The sequence below is a fragment of the Delphinapterus leucas genome, chromosome 11 (genome assembly GCF_059928025.1).
Source record: "Delphinapterus leucas isolate spDelLeu-1000000601 "Yukka" chromosome 11, BTC_Dleu_Yukka2, whole genome shotgun sequence".
NCBI classification, from domain to species: Eukaryota; Metazoa; Chordata; class Mammalia; order Artiodactyla; family Monodontidae; genus Delphinapterus; species Delphinapterus leucas.
This window is the reverse complement of record NC_143139.1, coordinates 22,882,222-22,902,300: the sequence shown is the minus strand read 5'-3', so window position 1 is coordinate 22,902,300 and position 20,079 is coordinate 22,882,222. Positions and strand designations below refer to the sequence as shown.

Here is a 20,079-nt window from a genome sequence, read left to right as displayed (position 1 = left end):
GACAGGAATAAAGACACAGACATAGAGAATGGACTTGAGGACACAGGGCGTGAAAAGGGTAAGCTGGGACAAAGTGAGAGAGTGGCATGGACATATATACACTACCAAATGTAAAACAGATAGCTAGTGGGAAGCAGCCGCATAGCACAGGGAGATCAGCTCGGTGCTTTGTGTCCATCTAGAGGGGTGGGATAGGGAGGGTGGGAGGGAGACGCAAGAGGGAGGAGATATGGGGATGTATGTATATGTATAGCTGATTCACTTTGTTATACAGCGGAAACTAACACACCATTGTAAAGCAATTATACTCCAATAAAGATGTTAAAAAAAAATTAGGGGATTTTCCCCTCTAAAATAGCTCTTATTCCTTAACTGATCCCTTGGGTTTTTTTCCTTTCCATTTCTTTGAGATATAATTGACATATAGCCACTGTACAAGTTTTAGGTGTACAGGATAACGACTTGACATACCTACACTGTGATATGATTATCACAGTTGAGTTTAGTTAAACTAACATCTATCACCTCATATAGATACCAGAAAAAAAAACATTTTTCCTCGTGATGAGAACTTTTAGGATCTACTCTCTTAGCAGCAGCTTTCAAATATACAATATAGCAATGTTAACTGTAGTCACCATGCTGTACTTTACATCCTCAGTACTTAGTTATAGCCAGAAGTTCATACTTTTTGACTATCTTCATCCAATTCCCCTTCCCACCAATTCCTTGTAACGGCATATTTTAGCTCTCTCTTACATTTAAAAAAGAAATGCTCTTTTCTCCTTGAATTCACTTTCATTCAATTCAAATTTCATATTCTCATTACGTAATTATGAGCAACAGATATAAAAAGTAAAGATGCCATTTGATTTCTTCTCGCTACTTACAATAAAATGTTAGAAGAGAGGTGACCAAAGAAGCAACTGTTAAATATAAAGGAGCCAAGGCTATTTACTTGAAAAATTAAACTGTTTCTCATTCCTAGTCTCCCTAGATGGAACATTACATATTAAAATTAAGAAATGGTTTGAGGGCAAAGAGCAAGCACAGGTGCTGTCAGGAAAACAGTCTTAAGATGAAGCCACGGGTGTAGCTTTGTGAAGACAGGAAAATTCAAGGTGGTGCTGTCTCACTGAACCTTTCAAAAAGATCAAAAACTCTAAAAACAAAGGGATATCTCATAGTGGCCTTACGGGGAACCTAAGGCAGTAGAGGGCTTTTTGTGAAGATATTTGCGGATATGCTTTTATCTAATAGAGTGGATTAGGCTCAGTAGTTGTGGCGCATGGGCTTAGTTGCTCTGCGGCATGTGGGATCTTCCCGGACCAGGGTTCGAACCCGAAATTTTCTTCCATGATCTTTTTTAAAAAAAAACTGAAAGCAGTCACTTTTTATTAACTGACCAGATTACAAAAATAATCATGGTAGACATCTTAGTTCATCCTTCTAATAGACGTGTTGATCTGGTCTACCCTACTGCCAACATCTCTACCTTCTAAAAAGTGGGTGGTCTTTTTCTTCACTCCACCTCATGAAGATAATTTGAAGGGCCATAGGAAGGCGTTTGCTTCTTTGAAGCATTTTTCAACACTACAGATCCCGTAAATCAGATCCTCCATGCAGATGACGCCTTATTTACCAAGAAATCAATTAATCAATGTGTTATCTGTCAGGGCAATTTGCTTCTTTTTTTTTTTTTTTCTGTACATGGGCCGCTCACTGTTGTGGCCTCTCCCGTTGCGGAGCACAGGCTCCAGACGCGCAGGCTCAGCGGCCACGGCTCACGGGCCCAGCCGCTCCGCCGCATGTGGGATCCTCCCGGACCGGGGGACGAACCCGTGTCCCCTGCATCGGCAGGCGGACTCTCAACCACTGCACCACCAGGGAAGCCCGGCAATTTGCTTCTTATTGTTTTGCCATAACTACGCTTGTAGATCAGTTCACCTGCTGACCTCAGGTTTGGGTACCCCCATGCAATACATGGCTCCACAATCCCCAGCATGTTAACTGAAGTCCATCATCTTTCACAGTTACCATCACAAGTGACTAAAATAAATTTACATAATCTCACTTTACCCTCACTTTACTTATTCCCTACTTATTCTTTAGGAAGTAGATTATAACCTAGTACTGAAGATGACATCCATCTCCAAGGGATTCATATGTCTTTCCTGAATTACATAAGTGGTTTTGACATTGCCCAAGTGTTTATTTATTATTAAAGAGAGGGAAAAAACACACATTTCAAATAAAGAGCCGGAGGTCACAATAATTGCCGGGACAAAGCAAGTCAGTAATCCACCTGAGAAAAGAACCCATGTCTTTGATGTTATCAATGGCACTTTCAATGACAGAGTCTCTTTAACATGAAGAAACTATTGAGTCTATAAATACCTCTTCTGGAGCACTTGTGTTAAATGGGTCATGACTGGGAGATCCCATTACTGGCGTAGATGACAGGTTTTTCTCCAGATCGCTAAAGCCCTGTGCGTCCAGCAAAGTGGAGAAGGAACTGGAAGGGAGCAGGTCTTCAAAGTCGCCATCTTGGCCTAAGCAACGACAAAGCGGAAAGTGGACACCAGCAGCTTTTCATTTTTTACTTTTGGAGGAAGATAAGAATCCCAATTATCTTGAATATAAAAAATTTTCTGATCCCTAGAAATCAAAGAGTCAACTCCTGGCATCACTTGAAGAACAACAATGTGGGACCTAGGAAACGGCATCTTAAAACTGTGAGCACCTAAGGCCCAGGGACTCTTGGGCCACATGAGTATCCAGTAGTGGTATTAGTGCAGGTATTAATTACTAGTGGTTTAATAGACACAATCATAGACTCACAGCATTGATGTTAAAAGTTAACTTAGTCCAACAACCTTCCTGTAATTCTGTGTCAACATTTGGGGCTTTATAAATTCCAGTTCAGAAATAACCCAGCTGAGGAATGCCAGTGGTACAACAAAACTGATTCTGAACAGCAACAAAGTCACCATTTAGACAGCTCCATTTTCATCGCTACTGTGCTCTTGAAAAAACATAGAAAGGAAAAAAGGAAAAGAAGAGAAAATAGATGACCCTTTGATCCCTCTTAAGAGGATCCTTTTCTGCCATTCATTTCATTTTCAAGTAGAAAGAATGGCCTAATGGAGAGAAGGAACCACATAACCAGCAACTTTGAGAATTTTTTTTACATCTCTAGAAATGAAAAGGATTAAGTGCTGAACAACAGTGCCAGATATTCTGTTTTTACAAACAGAATGGTCCTTCCAACTATTCTCTGAATAATACAAAATGGCAAATCATATACTTGTTTAAAGATACTAACTAGACATAGCTTCTTAATTTAGGTTGTTATTAGATTTTTACTCTAATTTTATTAGAATTTAGGTATTCTTAAAATTCCCTGAGGATTGTCTAAATAAACATAAATCCTAGTGAGAAATCACTGTTTACATAACTCTTCAATAGAACAGGACATAATTTTCAATGGTTTATAAACATCTATCCTGCTGTACACGGTTAAAAACTATCCTTTTTAATTATATACTTATATGCACAGAAAAAAAAGGCCAGAAAGAATTACGTGAAAATGCCAGCAATGATCACGCCAGTGCAATTTTGACTGACTTTCCCCCCTTTTTATCTGTTTTCCAAGTGTCTTACAATGTAGTCTAATTACAGAAACCAATCTGCTCTTCCTTGATTTTTAAATATTAGAATTATAGTGTTGAGATTCTAGAAAATCAAACAATGTTTTAAATGCTATGACTATGTAAAAATTAATTACTTGAGAATTTGCAATATTCCTTAGAAGAGAGACTCCTGTGAAGGTTTAGAAAACGGTGAGTGGTAAGAATTGTCATAAGTCTACACTGATAATTAGAGGTTCATTTGCTCATTCAGATATTTATAAAGTCTTAATAATAGGCCTTCTGGACAAAAAGATGAAGATCCATTTTTTTCAAAGATCCTGGTCTAAAGCAGCATTTTCTTTCTTTGTAAACCCATCAAGATTAAAATTTCAAAATCCGAGTGTCCCATGAGTACCTTCCAAAAGGCTTATTTATTTCCAGCACTTACTTTTATTTTTTAATAGTTACTGATATGTGTAATTCCAGGTAATTTCTTTTTTTTTTAAACATCTTTATTGGAGTATAATTGTTTTACCATGGTGTGTTAGTTTCTGCTTTATAACAAAGTGAATCAGTTATACATATACATGTATCCCCATATCTCTTCCCTCTTGCATCTCCCTCCCTCCCACCCCTCTAGGTGGTCACAAAGCACCGAGCTGATCTCCCTGTGCTATGCGGCTGCTTCCCACTAGCTATCTATTTTACATTTGGTAGCCAGCACTTACTTTCAAAGCAAATAACCCCAACTAGGCAGTGCTAATGAACAAGAGAACTTTCAAAGTTCTTCACATTTTTGTGTGTTTTGAATGACCCCCAAGTCTTTGCCACATTTGTGGATGGCCAACTGGCCCATGAGCAGATAAAATAATAATAAATACAACAAAATGCATACTATCTTTACCTAGATGTTCTACAGATTTTTTTTTTTTTTTTTTTTGTGGTACGCGGGCCTCTCACTGTTGTGGCCTCTCCCGTTGCGGAGCACAGCCTCCGGACGCGCAGGCTCAGCGGCCATGGCTCACGGGCCCAGCCGCTCCGTGGCATGTGGGATCTTCCCGGACCGGGGCACGAACCCGTGTCCCCTGCATCGGCAGGCGGACGCTCAACCACTGCGCCACCAGGGAAGCCCCGGATTTTTAAAAAACACATTCAAAGCTGAACACAATCCTCCTCAACCACTTCCATGTTCCTTCTCTAGGCTTCCCCCTCTTGGTAAATGGAACCATCATCTTCTAGTTGCTTTAGTCAGAAATGTTGATCTTTCTTGATGCCTTCTTCTTCTTCACTCTCCTCATCTAATTCATCACACCATCGAGTTGATTCTAACACCAAAATGCATTTCCAATCAGCACCATCAGATCTTCCCACTGCAATACCGCAAGGACCTCTTGATTGACTTCCCTTCCTTCCAACACTGCTGGAATAGTCCCAGCGGTCCACAGTCCACGATGGTCCATTTGTCACAAAGATCATGCGGTTGACTTGTTCAGACCATTCAGTGGATCCCTCTGGGCTCGAATAAGAGCTGAACTCCTCACTTTGCATGACCCGGCCGTGCTCACCTCTATTATCTCATCTTGTCTCACTCTCCCCCCTGCTCACTACCTTCTAGGTACACTGGTCTCCTTTTGTTTCTTAATAAACACACCAAGGTCTTCTTTCCCCGAGGCTCTTGCGGGTACTGTCCTTCTTTCTCTCTGCAACGTTACCTAGTCAACTCCGTGGAGAGGCTCTCTGGGCAACCAGTCAACAGTGCGCTCACCAGCCGACACACTTCCGGGCAGAGAACAGGCGCCTAATAACATCACTGAATGAAAGAAATGAGCCACCTAACTTGAAATAACGGATATGCTTCACGAAAGAAATTGAGGCCAAGTGTAAAAAAGTTCATAGCCACTCAAAAATCAAGTAAAGCAGAAAAATGTTTAGAGCTACACTACCTTTTTTACCTTGGGCCAGTACCACTGTATCTTGCATCTTCTTGTACCTGTTCAGGCACTGTCGAAGATCTTCTATTTTCCGATCCTATTAGTAAAATCAATTATCATCTTTAATATTATGATTTTAAGACAACAAGAGTAATTGTGACACAAAGAATAAGTAGACATGAATTATTTACATTATTCAAAGAATACTTCTAAACTTTAGTAGAACTGGTAATGTTCAGGATATTTTGCCTACATACGTCAGAGACATAGAAAAAGTACCTCTAAATTTAGAGATCCTATCCTTCAGCTGCCATCTTTAAAAAACAAAAACAAAACAAGGTAATAAGATACAAAACAAAACAAAAAAAAAACAAGAAAAAAATCAACTTCCTTTACTCTCTTAAGTCAGAGCTTGAAAGAAAGGTCTACACCTGCTATCTTTACCAGCTGCCATTAATCACCATTTGGCTTCTCCCTTCTCCAAACACTCCACCAAAGCTGCTTCAATTACTGATCAGTGACCTTCTCTTTACTAAAAACAATGGACACTTTTCATCCTTTTTCTAATTTGACTTCTAGATGGCACTTGATTGACCCCCACTCTTTCCTTCTTTCACTTTTCTCTCCACTCTTTCTTTTCTTCTGTTTTGATTTGTTAATTCCTTGACCAGATAAACATTCTACTTCCATAACCCCCACTATCTTCCCAACCCAGAATATAAAATGTTAGAGCTTCAACATGTTGTCCTTTACCCTCTTCTCTCCTCCCAGGCCCTCAGTGTGGTAAATTATAAAAATGGGCTCCCTAGCTTCCCCGACATGGATTTGGGGCATGGCCATGTGACTTGCTTTGGCCAATGATATATAACAAATGTGCTTCAGAGCAAAGGCTTGAAAAGTATTGGCACATTGGGACTTGCCCTCTCTTGCTGCCCTAGGGAACCCTGAGGCCACTACATGAAGAAGCATAGGCTAGTCTACTGGAGGATGAGAGACCATTTGGAGAAGAGACAACCCAGCTGGGGTCAACCTAGACCAGTCAGTCACCAGACGTGTGAGTTACACCATCTTAAACCATCCAGCCCCATTCCAGCCACCAGCTAATGGTAGAGACCAGCAAAGCCAGCCCAGACTAGAAGAGCAATCTAGCCCACCTACAAAAGTATGAGAAATAATAAATGTGATTTATCATGGAGCAAAAGCAAACTGACACATGAACTGTAGTTTTGTCCCCACCAATCTATATATTTCAACTCTACATTTCTCCTAAAATTGATGGGGTTCACTCCCCACCAATCTATAATCCTACATTAATCCTAAAATTTAGATTGATTTTCCAATTTTCTATGAGATATCTCCTTGTAATGTCCCATGAACACATCAAATTGAGTACATCTAAAATGAAGCTCATTATTTGCCTCCAGTATCTCGGTCTCTGCTTGGATTCCCTTATCTCTTTTATGGGCACCATCATTCACCCCACTGCTCAAACCAGAAACTTACTCCCAAATCCAAAGATTTAAAAATCTTGTCGACCTGTGAATTTCTCTAAAATCCCTTCCTTCCTTACCACTTCACTGCCATTGCCTCATTTCAGCCCGTCTTCATTTCTCAGCTATTTTAACAGCCTCTTAATTCTTTTGTCTTCATTCTCCCTCCCTTATTCTTGCTTCCATTCTGTCACTGGAGTTAGCTTTCTAACATGGCAATTTAATTATCTCACTGTCCAAGGTCTAAAGCTGAGAACCCAAATCATTACATCATTAGCCTCGCCATAGCACTCTCTCATATACCCAACTCCTCCACCTGTATCTCCTGCTCCAGAACTTTCCCAGCACGCACTGGCCGTTTCAAGCCTTGGTTTTGAGACATGTTTTCACTCATGGATCCTTTGCCCAGAATCCTTCATTTTCCTGATGAATGACTCTTTGCTCTCCCTCAGAATTTGCCCAAATATGTCCTCTTTGAAGACTTCTTGGAACCACCAAGAAGTTATGTCACTCTCGCTGCTCCTAGAGAAGTTTGAGCATCTAGTAAGCCCTCATTCAACATTGGGAGTTTCATTTGTTATTGTTGCTTTTTGAGGGAGAGAAATTAAAACCAAATGAATTTTAGTGATTTTTTTTCAAATTAAATCTATGTGGGGCAGCTTGCTAATGACTTTTTTTTTGATGTGGGGAAGGCTAGCAAAAAGAAACCTATATATGGGTAGGTGGGTAGGAGAAAGAGTTTATTTCCATTGAATAAAGAACAAAAAGAATGAAAGGCAATAAATAAATAAATAAACAAACAGAGTAGGCAAGAAAGAAATAGAGAAAGAAGCTTATGATGAGAGAAAAAGATCAAGATAAAGTTCTTTGGCATTTGCTTGGTTTTTATTTCCTTGAAATTACTCTTTTCATGGGAAAATGTCTCCTCGTTCTATTCATTAAAGGACACGAGGGGAGAGCAGTTCTGATGACAGGAGCTGAACCTGCCTGCTGGGTATATGGCTGGTCAGGGAAGCCAAGAAGAAGCATGTTTCCTTAGTAGGGTCCCTGCATCCCTGCTCTTAGCAGGATGAAGTAAGGAGAAGCAACAGCTGGAGGAAAGGCCCTCTTGGAGACCTTGGCATTAGGTGAGCATAGCTAAAACAAAGCCGAGTGCCATCCTTGATTACATGGTGCCTGTGCTTGTTTCCTGGTATCTCACCATCAGGAGAGCAGAGATAATAATCCCAGATGTGAAAGAGGCCAGGAGTGTGAAGGAAATAACATGTTCCTAGAGAAGAAAATCAACATGATCATGAAGCTAAAGTTGCCATGGCTGCCTCCTTCAGAGTTCATAGGGCAGTCCAGAATTTCCAGGGACCACAGAAAGGATGTACTATGGCCTGTATCCTTTGTCTCATTTGTCACCTGAATATAAAGAGCTGATCTGATAACCTGAACATTTTCTAAATTCAGGGCGGTGGGCGGGAGGGGTAGATTCTCAGTGGAGCCAGTGCTGCTGGTCTCCATTCCTGTCTGTGCAGCACAAGTACGTCTATGACCTGCCCCCCGAGAGCAGGCCCACTTGGGCAGGAAGGGAGAATGCTTGCCTCTTAATGTCAGCTGTGTTTAGGCGATGTTCTTTCAAACTGGGATATCTGATGAGAATGCATGGAATGATCAAAATGATGTTATTACACGTCCAAATAAACACTTAAATTTCATCTAGTTACCTTTTCTTCATTTGCTGCCATCAAAGACTCCACAGCCTTTTTCATTTTTTGTACTTCAATATCTGGAATATCACAACAGCAAATCAGAAGTCTGTTTAGTTAACTTGTGTGACAAGAACAAGAAGCTACTGACTCTTCATATTGAAATGTTGCAAGGTAAAGATGTTAATAATTTGTTCCACTTTCTTTTTTTTTTTTAAAAGGCACATTTACCATTCATATTCTCTTTTAGGGAAAGCCTGAAAAATGAACACTTTCTAACTCACCTTAATAGTCATCATTCCAGAAAGAAAACAACTACCCTCTCTCAAAGCAAGAACGAAATCCTCATAAGAACACTGAAGATGAAATTTCAGTGCTATAACAATAAAAATACAGAGCTTTCAAAGAAGAAACTTATAAAGCAGGTGAAAGCAATGAATGGTGTATATATGACAAAAGCAGAGAAAATGATGTTCGGTTATAACCAAGATGGAGACACAAATGGTAAGAGCCTGAAGGAACGTGATATTTACATGAGTATCATGCTAAAGCAGCTGGCTGTAGGTTCCATACAGAAGGATAACAAGTACTTTGCTTCATCTATAAACCTCATTTCCAGTACTATTTTAAAACGTTTTTAAACAATGCTATTTTAAAAGGCCAAAGTAAGTGATTCTCCTTAAAATGTGACATTCAAATACAAAAGCATGTTACTTTAGTAATAAAAAAACAAACATTTTAAATATGGAAAGTCAACCCAAAATGAAATCACAAATTAAAAAAATTGAAACAGAGGAAAATGTTCAGCTAAGGTTGTCTGCTTTTGAGGACAAAAAAATACTACTGAAGGTAAATTTTAAAACAGTGGTGCATCATTCACCTCTGATACAATACTTTCAATTAAGGTATACTGTTTAGGAACTGCTTTTCTTCTTCTTCTTTTTTTTAATGGCAAATTCCCTTAAGAACTTAACGTCTGGAGGCAAGTCCACTAAGGCTTTATCGATTACACTGCATTAACTCTAGTCTCTGTTAGTCAGCCTGGGTACAATTTATTTTGTAACACAAGAGGATATGTTTATAGAAGCCCTTAATATAGATCTCAGTGAAAAAGTGGGCTACAAAACATTGGAAAACAAAAGCAAAGTTCAAAATAATCTTCAACTGTGGTAAACCGTAAAAACAGTAGGTTTTCATAGGAGTATAAACATTATTTTCTCCTCTGACCCTGTATCTCCTGGCCCATGGAGAAAACGCTTCCTCACCTCCACCACTCTGGGTGCTCTGCTATATCCTGCAGAGCAAAAGGGCTGAACCAGGAGCAATAAGCAAAACGGTCTTTTACTCCTTGTTTTATTGTTTGTTTATTTGCCCTCTATTTTGTATACTCTGAAGAAATGGGGAGCTTATTGATGAAGCAATTTTACATCTTTGGGGAGAGAAATGTTTTAAAAACACATGCAAAGAACAGTCCAAGTAGTACTTTTGGTGAATGTAAAGGCTGATGGAAATACACCAAAAACCTTACTTTTGTCTTTGAGCTTCTTTTTAAAATTTTCATCTGTGCAGGAAAACCCATCGAATTGGAAGTTAGCATACATTAAAACAATAAGTAATATTTTAAAAGCACTATTATTTGGTCTCCTTTTACCTAAAATAAAGAGACTCTAACCTCATAAAGACTGAATATTAAGCATTATTTTATGACTTTAGGACTGATACTACAATATAACATGCCCTCTGTGAGGTTAGAAAGAGAACCTAATGTAGTTAATCAGAAGATGTAAATCTGAGTTACTACCTCTGTTACTTCATCTTTCTGAACCTTGATTTTCTTGTATTAAAATTGGGCCTTTGGAGTATAAGTGCTTCTTACACTAACTGTGATGAAGAACCAGCTAATGTTGCATTGGTTGTTTTTTACATTTTCATTACAGTCTGATATGTGACCCTCCTGAATGTGATTAGGACATTGCTTACGTCATATTCATCTCACTGCTCAAGTTCAACAACACTGAAGTGGTCCATCTCCTGTTCACCAAGATGAGTCCACTGATCACGCAGGTAGATGTTATGGCAACATCAGATTCCACGAAGTTTCTAAGCACTTGCTCTTAGTGCCTGGGTGTGTACTGCTGACAAGTGGTGCACAGACCGCTGCTAGTCCTCAGATCCGACTTTGGGTAGCATTACTCTAGCATAGCCAACATAGCTTCTAGCCCACATAGCCTCTATGATTCCATTTTTTTCCTTAGAATCTTGAAAGCATGACCTGTCTGTGAGTGTCCTTGAAGAGCATACATTCTACACATGCCAAAAAGGAGGGGAAAAATCCATTTCCCTCAATGTTGGCTGAATTGAGTTTTCTGATGGACAGGGGATTGTGATACCTACAGGTAAATAAAGCCAGGGTATTCTAGAGCCAAGAAGACTTTGGAGGTAATCTAATTCAAGCCCCTCATTGCACAGACAATAATAGATAAAATAGACAAAATAGATAAAGCAATAGATAAAAATGTACCAAATCTACACCAACTGGAATTTGTTCTGTTTTGAATGAGTCAGAAGTTGCTTTTGCCATACCATTTGTTATAAGAAAGAAAGGTTAAATTTGACCGAGGGTTGTCAGATGTTACAGGCATATATACTTCCAAATATAATATTTTAAAAACCCACATTTCATTCAAGTTATTTTCTAGCGGGTATAACCTACATTATGAAAAATTACAGTCCATATGATGTCCAGGACAAACCTCCTCAATTTATGAAAACAATTTTTTGGATAAATTCATACAGTTTTCCCAAAACAGAATTAACCTATTTTGCTTTCTAGAAGGTTGAGGGCTCAATGCATGATAAGAAATGTTCATTAACTTTCCAAAGATACACAGCCTTCCCTCTCTCCTCTCAAAAAGGCAGGCAAGGTTCCTAAATGCCTTACTTTATGTTGTCTCAAGTTCAGTTCAGAGGGGAATAATCTTGGGACATAGTTTTAGTTCCTTTTAATCCTTTTTGACACTTCCTTGTATTGCAATTTGGACATTATGGGAATTTACCATGTAGTAATCTAAAATAAAGTCCCACTAAAGTACAGAGGTGCCCTTCTCCAGCTGCTCAAGAGGAAGTTAATAGATGCCCAAGCACAGTAAAGAGGCTTGGAGGAGTCCCTGCAGTCCTGGGCCCAGATGGCTTCTGCTACTCCTCTCTCTCTTAGATGCTAATGGTACACATCATCTAACATCAGTTTCTTTTATAGATCTTGGATGACTTTAACAAAATAAGAGAACAAATGTTAAATACATATTCTTACCTCGATCAAGAATTTCAATCCCTTCTCCTTTCATCTTGCAAACCAATTTTTCTTGTAGTCTTTTTACTTCAGATTCCTTCTCTTCCAGCTGTTCTTTTAGAGATGCCAGTTCCTCCTACAAATGATAAATTCATTTAAAAAGAGTAGATTATGACTAAAAGGGAATATTCAGAGAGTCTGTTAACTCTTAAGTCAATAATTAGTTTTTGTGAATGAAACAAAAAACTACAAGAATTTAGACGCAAACTTCAGAAATCAGACAGTGGCAATGATAAGCAGGAAGCAAGACAATTAATAAAAGTACAACTTATAATAATTATGGTATAATTATTTCAAGTTTCCTTGTGACCAAATTAAAAATAAATCTTTTAAAGTGTGATTAGGACTAGGGCAGCCCTAAGGTTTAAATCTTATGTTAGGTAAAAAATCTGACCAAGTTAATCAAGGAAGATAATTATTAGATGCTTAGTGTTATACAAGCAAAACAAAATGCAAATTGGAAAATAATATATTAGACTTGCTTGACATTTATTCAGCATTTCAAGATGGCACTCATGTTCCCTGGACAAGATAGAGCTTAATTAGTGGGTAAGGTAGCACGCGATGAACAACTTTAGCCAAATCACGGGACTAAACAATTCATCCTCATCACTAAGGTAAAAGAATAGAATCTCCTACGACAATGGAAAAAAAGAGATTTAGAAAACAGATTTTAAGTCTTTTTATTTTTTAAACTACACAACTATTTAAGACCCCAAATCCAATGTGCTATCTATTTACTAATGTTTGTTTCTGTTTCATTTTGGTAAAGAATTAGCTTTGACAAATTTAAGTTTTGCTGGCTGTATTTAACCCAGGAAATAAAGCCATGCAATGCTAATAAGTGCACCTTTATTTTTCTTTATACAGTTTCAGTCTCTAAAGATACGTACTATGTTTGGTATTATGAGAAGATGTAGCTCTCCAATGGAGCTAAGAAGTTGGCCCTATAGTTTTTGTTTATGGTAGGAATGGACACCAAATACAAGGAATTTTCAGTAGCACTGGCAAGAAGTGCTGCCTGTTCTCACTGTGCTTCTAAGCAGTAACTTCTACTCACTGCCAGGACAGAGTTAACCCATGCACACATTTATCGCCAAGAAGGAAGAAAACAGTGTCTACTATTGATACCAGAATTCTTTCACAGCTGAATTGCTGCAATTATTTTACTATGCTTGAATCTCAGAGAGTCCAAGAGAGTGAGATTTAATTTATAAACGAATACTTTTATTTTACCTGCTTATTGTTTTTCACTATTTCATATGTTTCTGAAAACAATATTAGGGATTGTATTGGCCCTCTAATCAGCTTTAAACATATTTTTAAAGAACAGGTGACACACAGACAAAATGAATGCACACACCACTAAAAACACCATCACAGCAAAACAACACAAGCCAGAAAGCAACAGGCCATGGACCCCATTACCCAAGGTCTACTACACCTTCAGGGACTCCCACTTTTGTTCCATCCGCTGCTTTTCATACTGCATCTGACCCACCTTGATTTTCATGCTAGAAAGTTTGGCCATTAAAGACTGGTAGAGAGACAGGAGGGAAAGAAAACTACAGATAGAAAAAGACAAGCTAAGTAACCAAGAAAACAGTATCAGTTTATAAAGGAGGTTAGATAATTAAGAGAAATGACAGGTTACGTTCTATCAGATTAGTTAAACCCTGATTCTTATTCAGAACAGTAGTGTTTAAATTCAAGATGGTCTCCTGCTTGGGGAAAAACTTCATTCCCTTGTAAAATGCCTTCTCTATCATATACTAAGTAGAAAATGTATTTTATTTATATTATTGATTGTAGATAGTGAGCCATTTATACAAAAATTTTTGCCATTGTGAGAACTTACTTTGGTAGATTTCAGCTTTTTTTCATTCTGAAGTCTTTCATTGTCCATTTCAGTGACTCTTAACCTCAAATCATTGATCTCCTGCATTAGCCCCTGTCCAAAAAGTGACAAGGAAATACATTAGGAAACCAGTAACACACTTATCTACCAAAATAGCAGCTTGGAAATCTTCAGTCAATAGCTCCTGAGTTAAAGCTGGATGAATGAGATCAGACAAATGAAAATGAATGTGTCTCCTTGAGAATTAAAGCATCTTTCCATTGAAAACATTGCCTCTGCCCTAAAATGATGCGATTGATTATGAAAATGAAAGGTGACTAAAATTTTAAGAAATGTAGCTGATCGCTTACTATCATTGAGCAAATATTTCTAGACTAAAAATCACTATATGAACTCTTATCTTTTAAAATAAACCAGAGAAATTTTCTTTAGTAAAGTCATTTACTTTTAGAGACTTTTCAGTGATATATGGATATTTACAAAAATACTTTAATAATTTCTTAACTTTTCTACAAAAAAACAGATTTTTCATTAGCCCAATCTTGGAGAATCAAATGAAATTTAAACACGTTAGGCCAAGGATTCACAACTTGAGGGCAGATGAGGGCCTTATCATTTACAAATATATTCAGTATCATAATAATTTTATATTTGGAAAATGAAAAAGAAAGCAATCCTAATGTTTTCATAATACAAATACAATCAGACAACTTTTCTACTTTTATTTTAAAAAAACTAATTTGTGGGTTTCCCTGGTGGCGCAGTGGTTGAGAGCCCGCCTGCCGATGCAGGGGACACGGGTTCGTGCCCCGGTCCGGGAAGATCCCACATGCCGCGGAGCGGCTGGGCCCGTGAGCCATGGCCGCTGAGCCTGCGCGTCCGGAGCCTGTGCTCCGCAACGGGAGAGGCCACAACAGTGAGAGGCCCGCATACCACAAAAAAAACCCAAACAAACAAAACTAATTTGCTTATAAAATTTTGTCTAAATATTCTGAGCAATAGTGACATATCTTTGTCCAGAGCCCAGGGAATAGGAAAAGGAAATTAGAATGTGAAACAATACCAACTCATCCAAAAGAAGGGCTCAAATACTCTGTGAAGACTTTTTTTTTTTTTTAACCACAAGGCATGAAAACCCCACCAATGGTTAACGTGTTTTTGTTCCTTCCTTTTCAAGACAGTTATTCCTGAGCCACAGATTCACAGATAGAAAAGAATTACACAAGAATGCTGTAAAAAACAAACAGAACAATGCAATAAGAAATAAAAGTTTTTTATTGAGGGATTATTCTAAGCTTCTAAGTGTAAGAATTCAATCTCACAGGGGCTAGAAAAAAGGATGCTGTTGTGAAATACACTTCTCAGAAAATCTACAAGCTTTTAAATTGTAGTTTCTTGTAAAAGGGGGAAAAGTACTACCTAGTATTATATAATAAGTACTTATTAATATTAATTATAATTACTATTAATACAATGTTTCAATAAGAGGATATCTATTTTCTCCTTTTATGAATGAGGTAAATAACTGACATCATTTAATAACATTTCAGTTGTGAGTCCTTATGTACAAGTTCAGAATTCAAGTTCAAGGAAAAGGTCAGTTTCTCCCATTTATTTATCTCCCGTTTATTAACCATCTTTGCATAATATGAATTCTTAGTAGCCTTCCTTAATCAATCTGGTCTTTCTTATATGTATTTTCCCACTTTCTTATTGGTAAAAAACAGCTTTGAATTCTATTGGATTGTTGTATTTTACCACTTCCTTTAGAAACAGTGGCAATTTGCAAAGAAGAAGAAACAAATGAAGAAAATAGAATTATAAATTGAGGTCATTTTTCTACTAAAAAAAACCTACCCAATCATGCTTTGTAGCAACACCATAAATATGAACATAAATTTCTAATCTGAAAGAAGCCCTATCTTCCCATGAAAAGTCAAGCTGGAAAATCTGGAAGTAGCTCCTTAACATGAGACTTTTAAAAATGTAATAGAAATTATTTCCAACTAACTTCTTATCAGAAGTTCAGTACTGTTTTAAAAAGAAAATCCCTGTTATCTTTTCCTTTTCAGAAAACTCTTCAGGGCTCCACAGAAACTCATTTCTGATATCTGTATTCTTACCACAAGGGGGCACCATTGAACGATGCCAAACATCTATCAGCAATTCCTGGGACAGGCAAGCCCTCAATCTTCCAAAGTTTCAAGACTCTTACCCCCAGTCTTTTGGAAGTATCTATACTTCTTCCCCCACTCCAATGTTTTCTTAGAAATTCATCTCCAAATAATCTAAAATTCTAAGACAATGAGCATTCTATGCTCATTCTAAGAAAATGAGCATATTCAATTTTAATTTTTTTAGTTTTAATTTTGAAGACTACTTTATTTTCATGTTTAACAAAGTTTATCATATATCCCATAATCTCTGAGTATGCGCATGCTACATTTTAACAACAGTGTTGAATGTTTATTAGAAAATTATCAGGGATTACTACAGGTTTGATAACAAGATCACCTTGCATATGATTGAGAGAATGCACGAGCAAAGCAAGGAAACGCCAAAAAAAGGATTTATAAAAAATGCAGACAAACTCAAGAGATGTAAATATTGCTCTGGGGTCTTACAAAAAAAAAATCCTAAAACAGCTACTTCAATTTAGTCCCAATATTTGGTTAACATCTCATATCCAAATTAACCACACTTGTGCCGGTTAAGACTTTCCCTAAACTTTGTGTGTATAATAAGGCCACCTCTTAATGCCCCAAAACTATAAACTTCTTTCCTGACACCAGAGTTAGCTCCACTGCTATGTTATCCATCTGTTGACTGAATTCTACCAATGTGTTCTGTAGCAGCTGTGGAGTCAGGGAAAGACAGAAGGGAAAAGAGGAAATACCCAAACAGATTTTTAAAGAAAGCACAAAAGCTAGAATTTTAATGAAAGTAGGTGACTTCCTAAGTTTTGTTTTAAAAGCCCCAGTCTCAATTAAATGAAAAACATACTTATATAGGTGACTGACAAAGAGCTTTAAGATTAAAACATGAGCTAAGCTGGGGATTTCCTTTTGTTACTGAGCAAGTAATACACATACCAAGACTTTCCATTATAGTTACATCTTCGACAGAAAATTTAATTTTAAGAATAGCAGTGGAGTAAACCTTATTACATTCAGCTCAAGGAAGGACTTTCACACAGTGGATAACATATGTGGATAATATATATCATATCATGATGGCATGTAGTGAGCATAAAACAAATATTTGAAATGAAGACAGAGGGGGAAAGTAAGTAAATGATTTCTCCTCTCTCCTTCTTGGTACCCATTTTTCTAATTCAGTATGACACCTCTCCATACCCCAACTGAGGAAACAAAATAAAGAGAAAGGAAGAGATGGCCCTAGGAGAGAAAAAATTTCTACAGTTCTTTATACTTATTTTCAAATGAATAGATTTCATTTGGATATGCTCTGAACTCCCCCCTTGACAAAAAAGCAATTAACAAATTAGAAAACCTGGATTAACAATAAACTAGGTCAAACAAACAAGAAAGCATGTTTAGCCAGGAAAATGGGTATTTCATGTTGTAGAATCTACCCTGAATTTCACAAAAGTATACTGAGCTGTATTTATTTGGAATGATTTACATGTGGATTAGACCAAAAGTAGAAGGCCAAATTAAACGACCTCTAAAAATCTGCGATTTTTATGATTGCGTAATGAAAGCATGTTTGCCACACACATTTAAAAATCTACTTACTATAGAGTAAGTAATCAGTGTGCTTAAATAAGAACTACTAGTAAAATCATGCACTTGAACCCATTATTTCCACAATGAAGAGAATCAGTATGGATGAACAGATGGACAGATGGATGCATGGATGGCTAGAATAGATAGACAGAAGCTCCAAATGTCTGAAAGTCAAAAGTATTTCTAAAGGCAAGTGAAAGGATTAATATTTCATATCAAAAGTCTCAAAATAGGGCTTCCCTGGTGGCGCAGTGGTTGAGAGTCCGCCTGCCGATGCAGGGGACGCGGGTTCGTGCCCCGGTCCGGGAAGATCCCACATGCTGCGGAGCGGCTGGGCCCGTGAGCCATGGCCGCTGAGCCTGCGTGTCCGGAGCCTGTGTTCCGCAACGGGAGAGGCTACGGCAGTGAGAGGCCCGCGTACCGCAAAAAAAAAAAAAAAAAAGTCTCAAAATGTAAATTACCACTATCATTTAGTGATAAAAAGTCAGTGTAAGTTTATTCTTAAAAAGAAGCATGGATAATGAGGGAACATAGTAATTAACTGCCTCTCCTTCACAACTCCAAGGAATTTCAACTTGTTCTAGGAATACGTGTGTGCGAGATATATAAGTATGCATATATATGTGCATAGATACGTATATGTATATAAAGAGAGAGGAAGGGTATCACTTACTTCTGTGTCTCTGAATCTATCTTCGTAATCCAATCTGTCCTTCTCTACAGCTGTCAGTTTTAACTTCAAGTTAGATATTTCAGCCATCAGGTCCAACTTCTGAGTTTCTAAGGATGTCCTGCTCAGAAGCTCCTATTAGAATTTAAGAGATACATCCAAAAGTTGTTTTATTGTAAACAGCCACATATGGATGTGTCTCACTTATGACTGCAAAGCAGTAACTCTTAAGTAGAGGATGTGAAGATTAATTACTAAATAGATACATTTGGAAAAAATCATTTGCTTTAGTTACCCTTCAAAGAGCCGAACTAACGCTCAATAAGCATTATATTGATACACACATATATAAAAGTATATATTCTTAAGCCTGATGGTAACACTGATGATGCTATTATGTTTGCTATGTGCCAGGCACTGTTCTTACAGGTATTCAGTGGTTCAGTCCTCAAAACAACCTTATGAGATAGAAACTCATAGGATAATTCATGAATTATTCTTATTCAACAGACGAGGAAGCTAAGGAACAGAGAGGTTAAGAACTTGCAGAAGGTCATACAGCAAGGAAATGGCAAAGCAGAGACTCAGCCTTAACAGTCTCACTCCAGTGTGTATTCTACCTGCTGTATTATAGGCCCTCTCACAGACGAGCACCATATGTGTGTGCACCCACATACATTATAAAATTTTTCCAATAAGTCATATAAGGTACTTATCTTTTTTCTTAATCATAAAATATACATTCATGGTTGGAAATTAGGAAACCATATGAAAGCATAAAGGAGACATTTAAAATTATCTACAATCCTATTAATATTCTATTCCAGACTCTAATTGCAGTGAACACTTTCTACTGTGTGTATGTGTTTAGAGACCTGCTACTCTAGGTTTTTTGCTTAAAATAAGCCAGGGGACTTCCCTGGTGGTCCAGTGGTTAAGACTCCACGCTTCCACTGCAGGGGGCGTGGGTTTGATCCCTGGTCGGGGAACTAAGATCCCACATGCCGAGCAGCACAGCCAAAAAGAAAAAAAGTAAAATAAACCAGGCTAAGTGAATCACGAAATTCACCACTGCATCAGAGCAAACACAACATATAAATGTAGCATCTCAAATAGGCCAGCAGAAAAACCCCACCTCGGTACCGGCTTCTGAACATACCTGTTGCAGCATTTCTTCTGTGGCATTCAACTTCTCTCTGTGCTCTTCAAGGCAAAACTCCAAATCGCGAATCTTTTCTCCCTGAGCCTCTACCTGGTCTGTTAACACACTTACCTGTATTTAAAGCAAAATATTTAATGGATTAGGAAGAACTTGGGTCCCACTGCCAACTTTATTTCTCTATATAAAACAAAAACTGGGATGATGTTACCACTCATTTGGCTGTAAAAAAAAAGAAATCTGAGAATTAATAAGAAACCAGACCTTCACACTCTTATTTATGCGATGCTTATTGGTCTGAGGACTCTTATTCAATTTTCAAGGAAGTTAGGGCTGATTGGGGATGTGCAACATTTTATAGAGAAAGAGCATATACAGAAATTATCTTTTTTGAGGGATGGTGGGGGTAGGAGGTGGTATTAGAGATTAAGAGAGGAAATGAAGTTAATGTTTGAAAGAGAAGTTATCAAGGACTACTTAAATCTGACGCTTGACAAACAAAGAGTCCAGGGAATCCAACCTCCATGAGATCTTTCATGATCACACC

The 20,079-nt window shown here is 37.8% G+C and overlaps 1 protein-coding gene across 25 annotated transcripts in view; it reads right to left on the bottom strand.

The window, feature by feature from the left end:
- The window catches only part of PPFIBP1 (PPFIB scaffold protein 1), a 178,522-nt gene that overhangs the window by 29,685 nt on the left and 128,758 nt on the right, over positions 1–20,079 (bottom strand). For 20 of the 25 annotated variants that reach the window (XM_089920411.1, XM_089920412.1, XM_089920406.1 and 17 more), the window contains 8 exons: positions 19,533–19,646; positions 18,377–18,508; positions 13,955–14,047; positions 12,058–12,172; positions 10,276–10,308; positions 8,766–8,827; positions 5,576–5,660; positions 2,398–2,552 (listed from right to left, as the gene is read on the bottom strand). In XM_089920411.1, coding sequence (XP_089776537.1) covers positions 2,398–2,552; positions 5,576–5,660; positions 8,766–8,827; positions 10,276–10,308; positions 12,058–12,172; positions 13,955–14,047; positions 18,377–18,508; positions 19,533–19,646 — 789 coding nt within the window. The remainder of the gene's footprint in view (positions 1–2,397; positions 2,553–5,575; positions 5,661–8,765; positions 8,828–10,275; positions 10,309–12,057; positions 12,173–13,954; positions 14,048–18,376; positions 18,509–19,532; positions 19,647–20,079) is intronic. The other 5 variants (XM_089920424.1, XM_089920429.1, XM_089920425.1 and 2 more) reach the window with 3 other exon arrangements.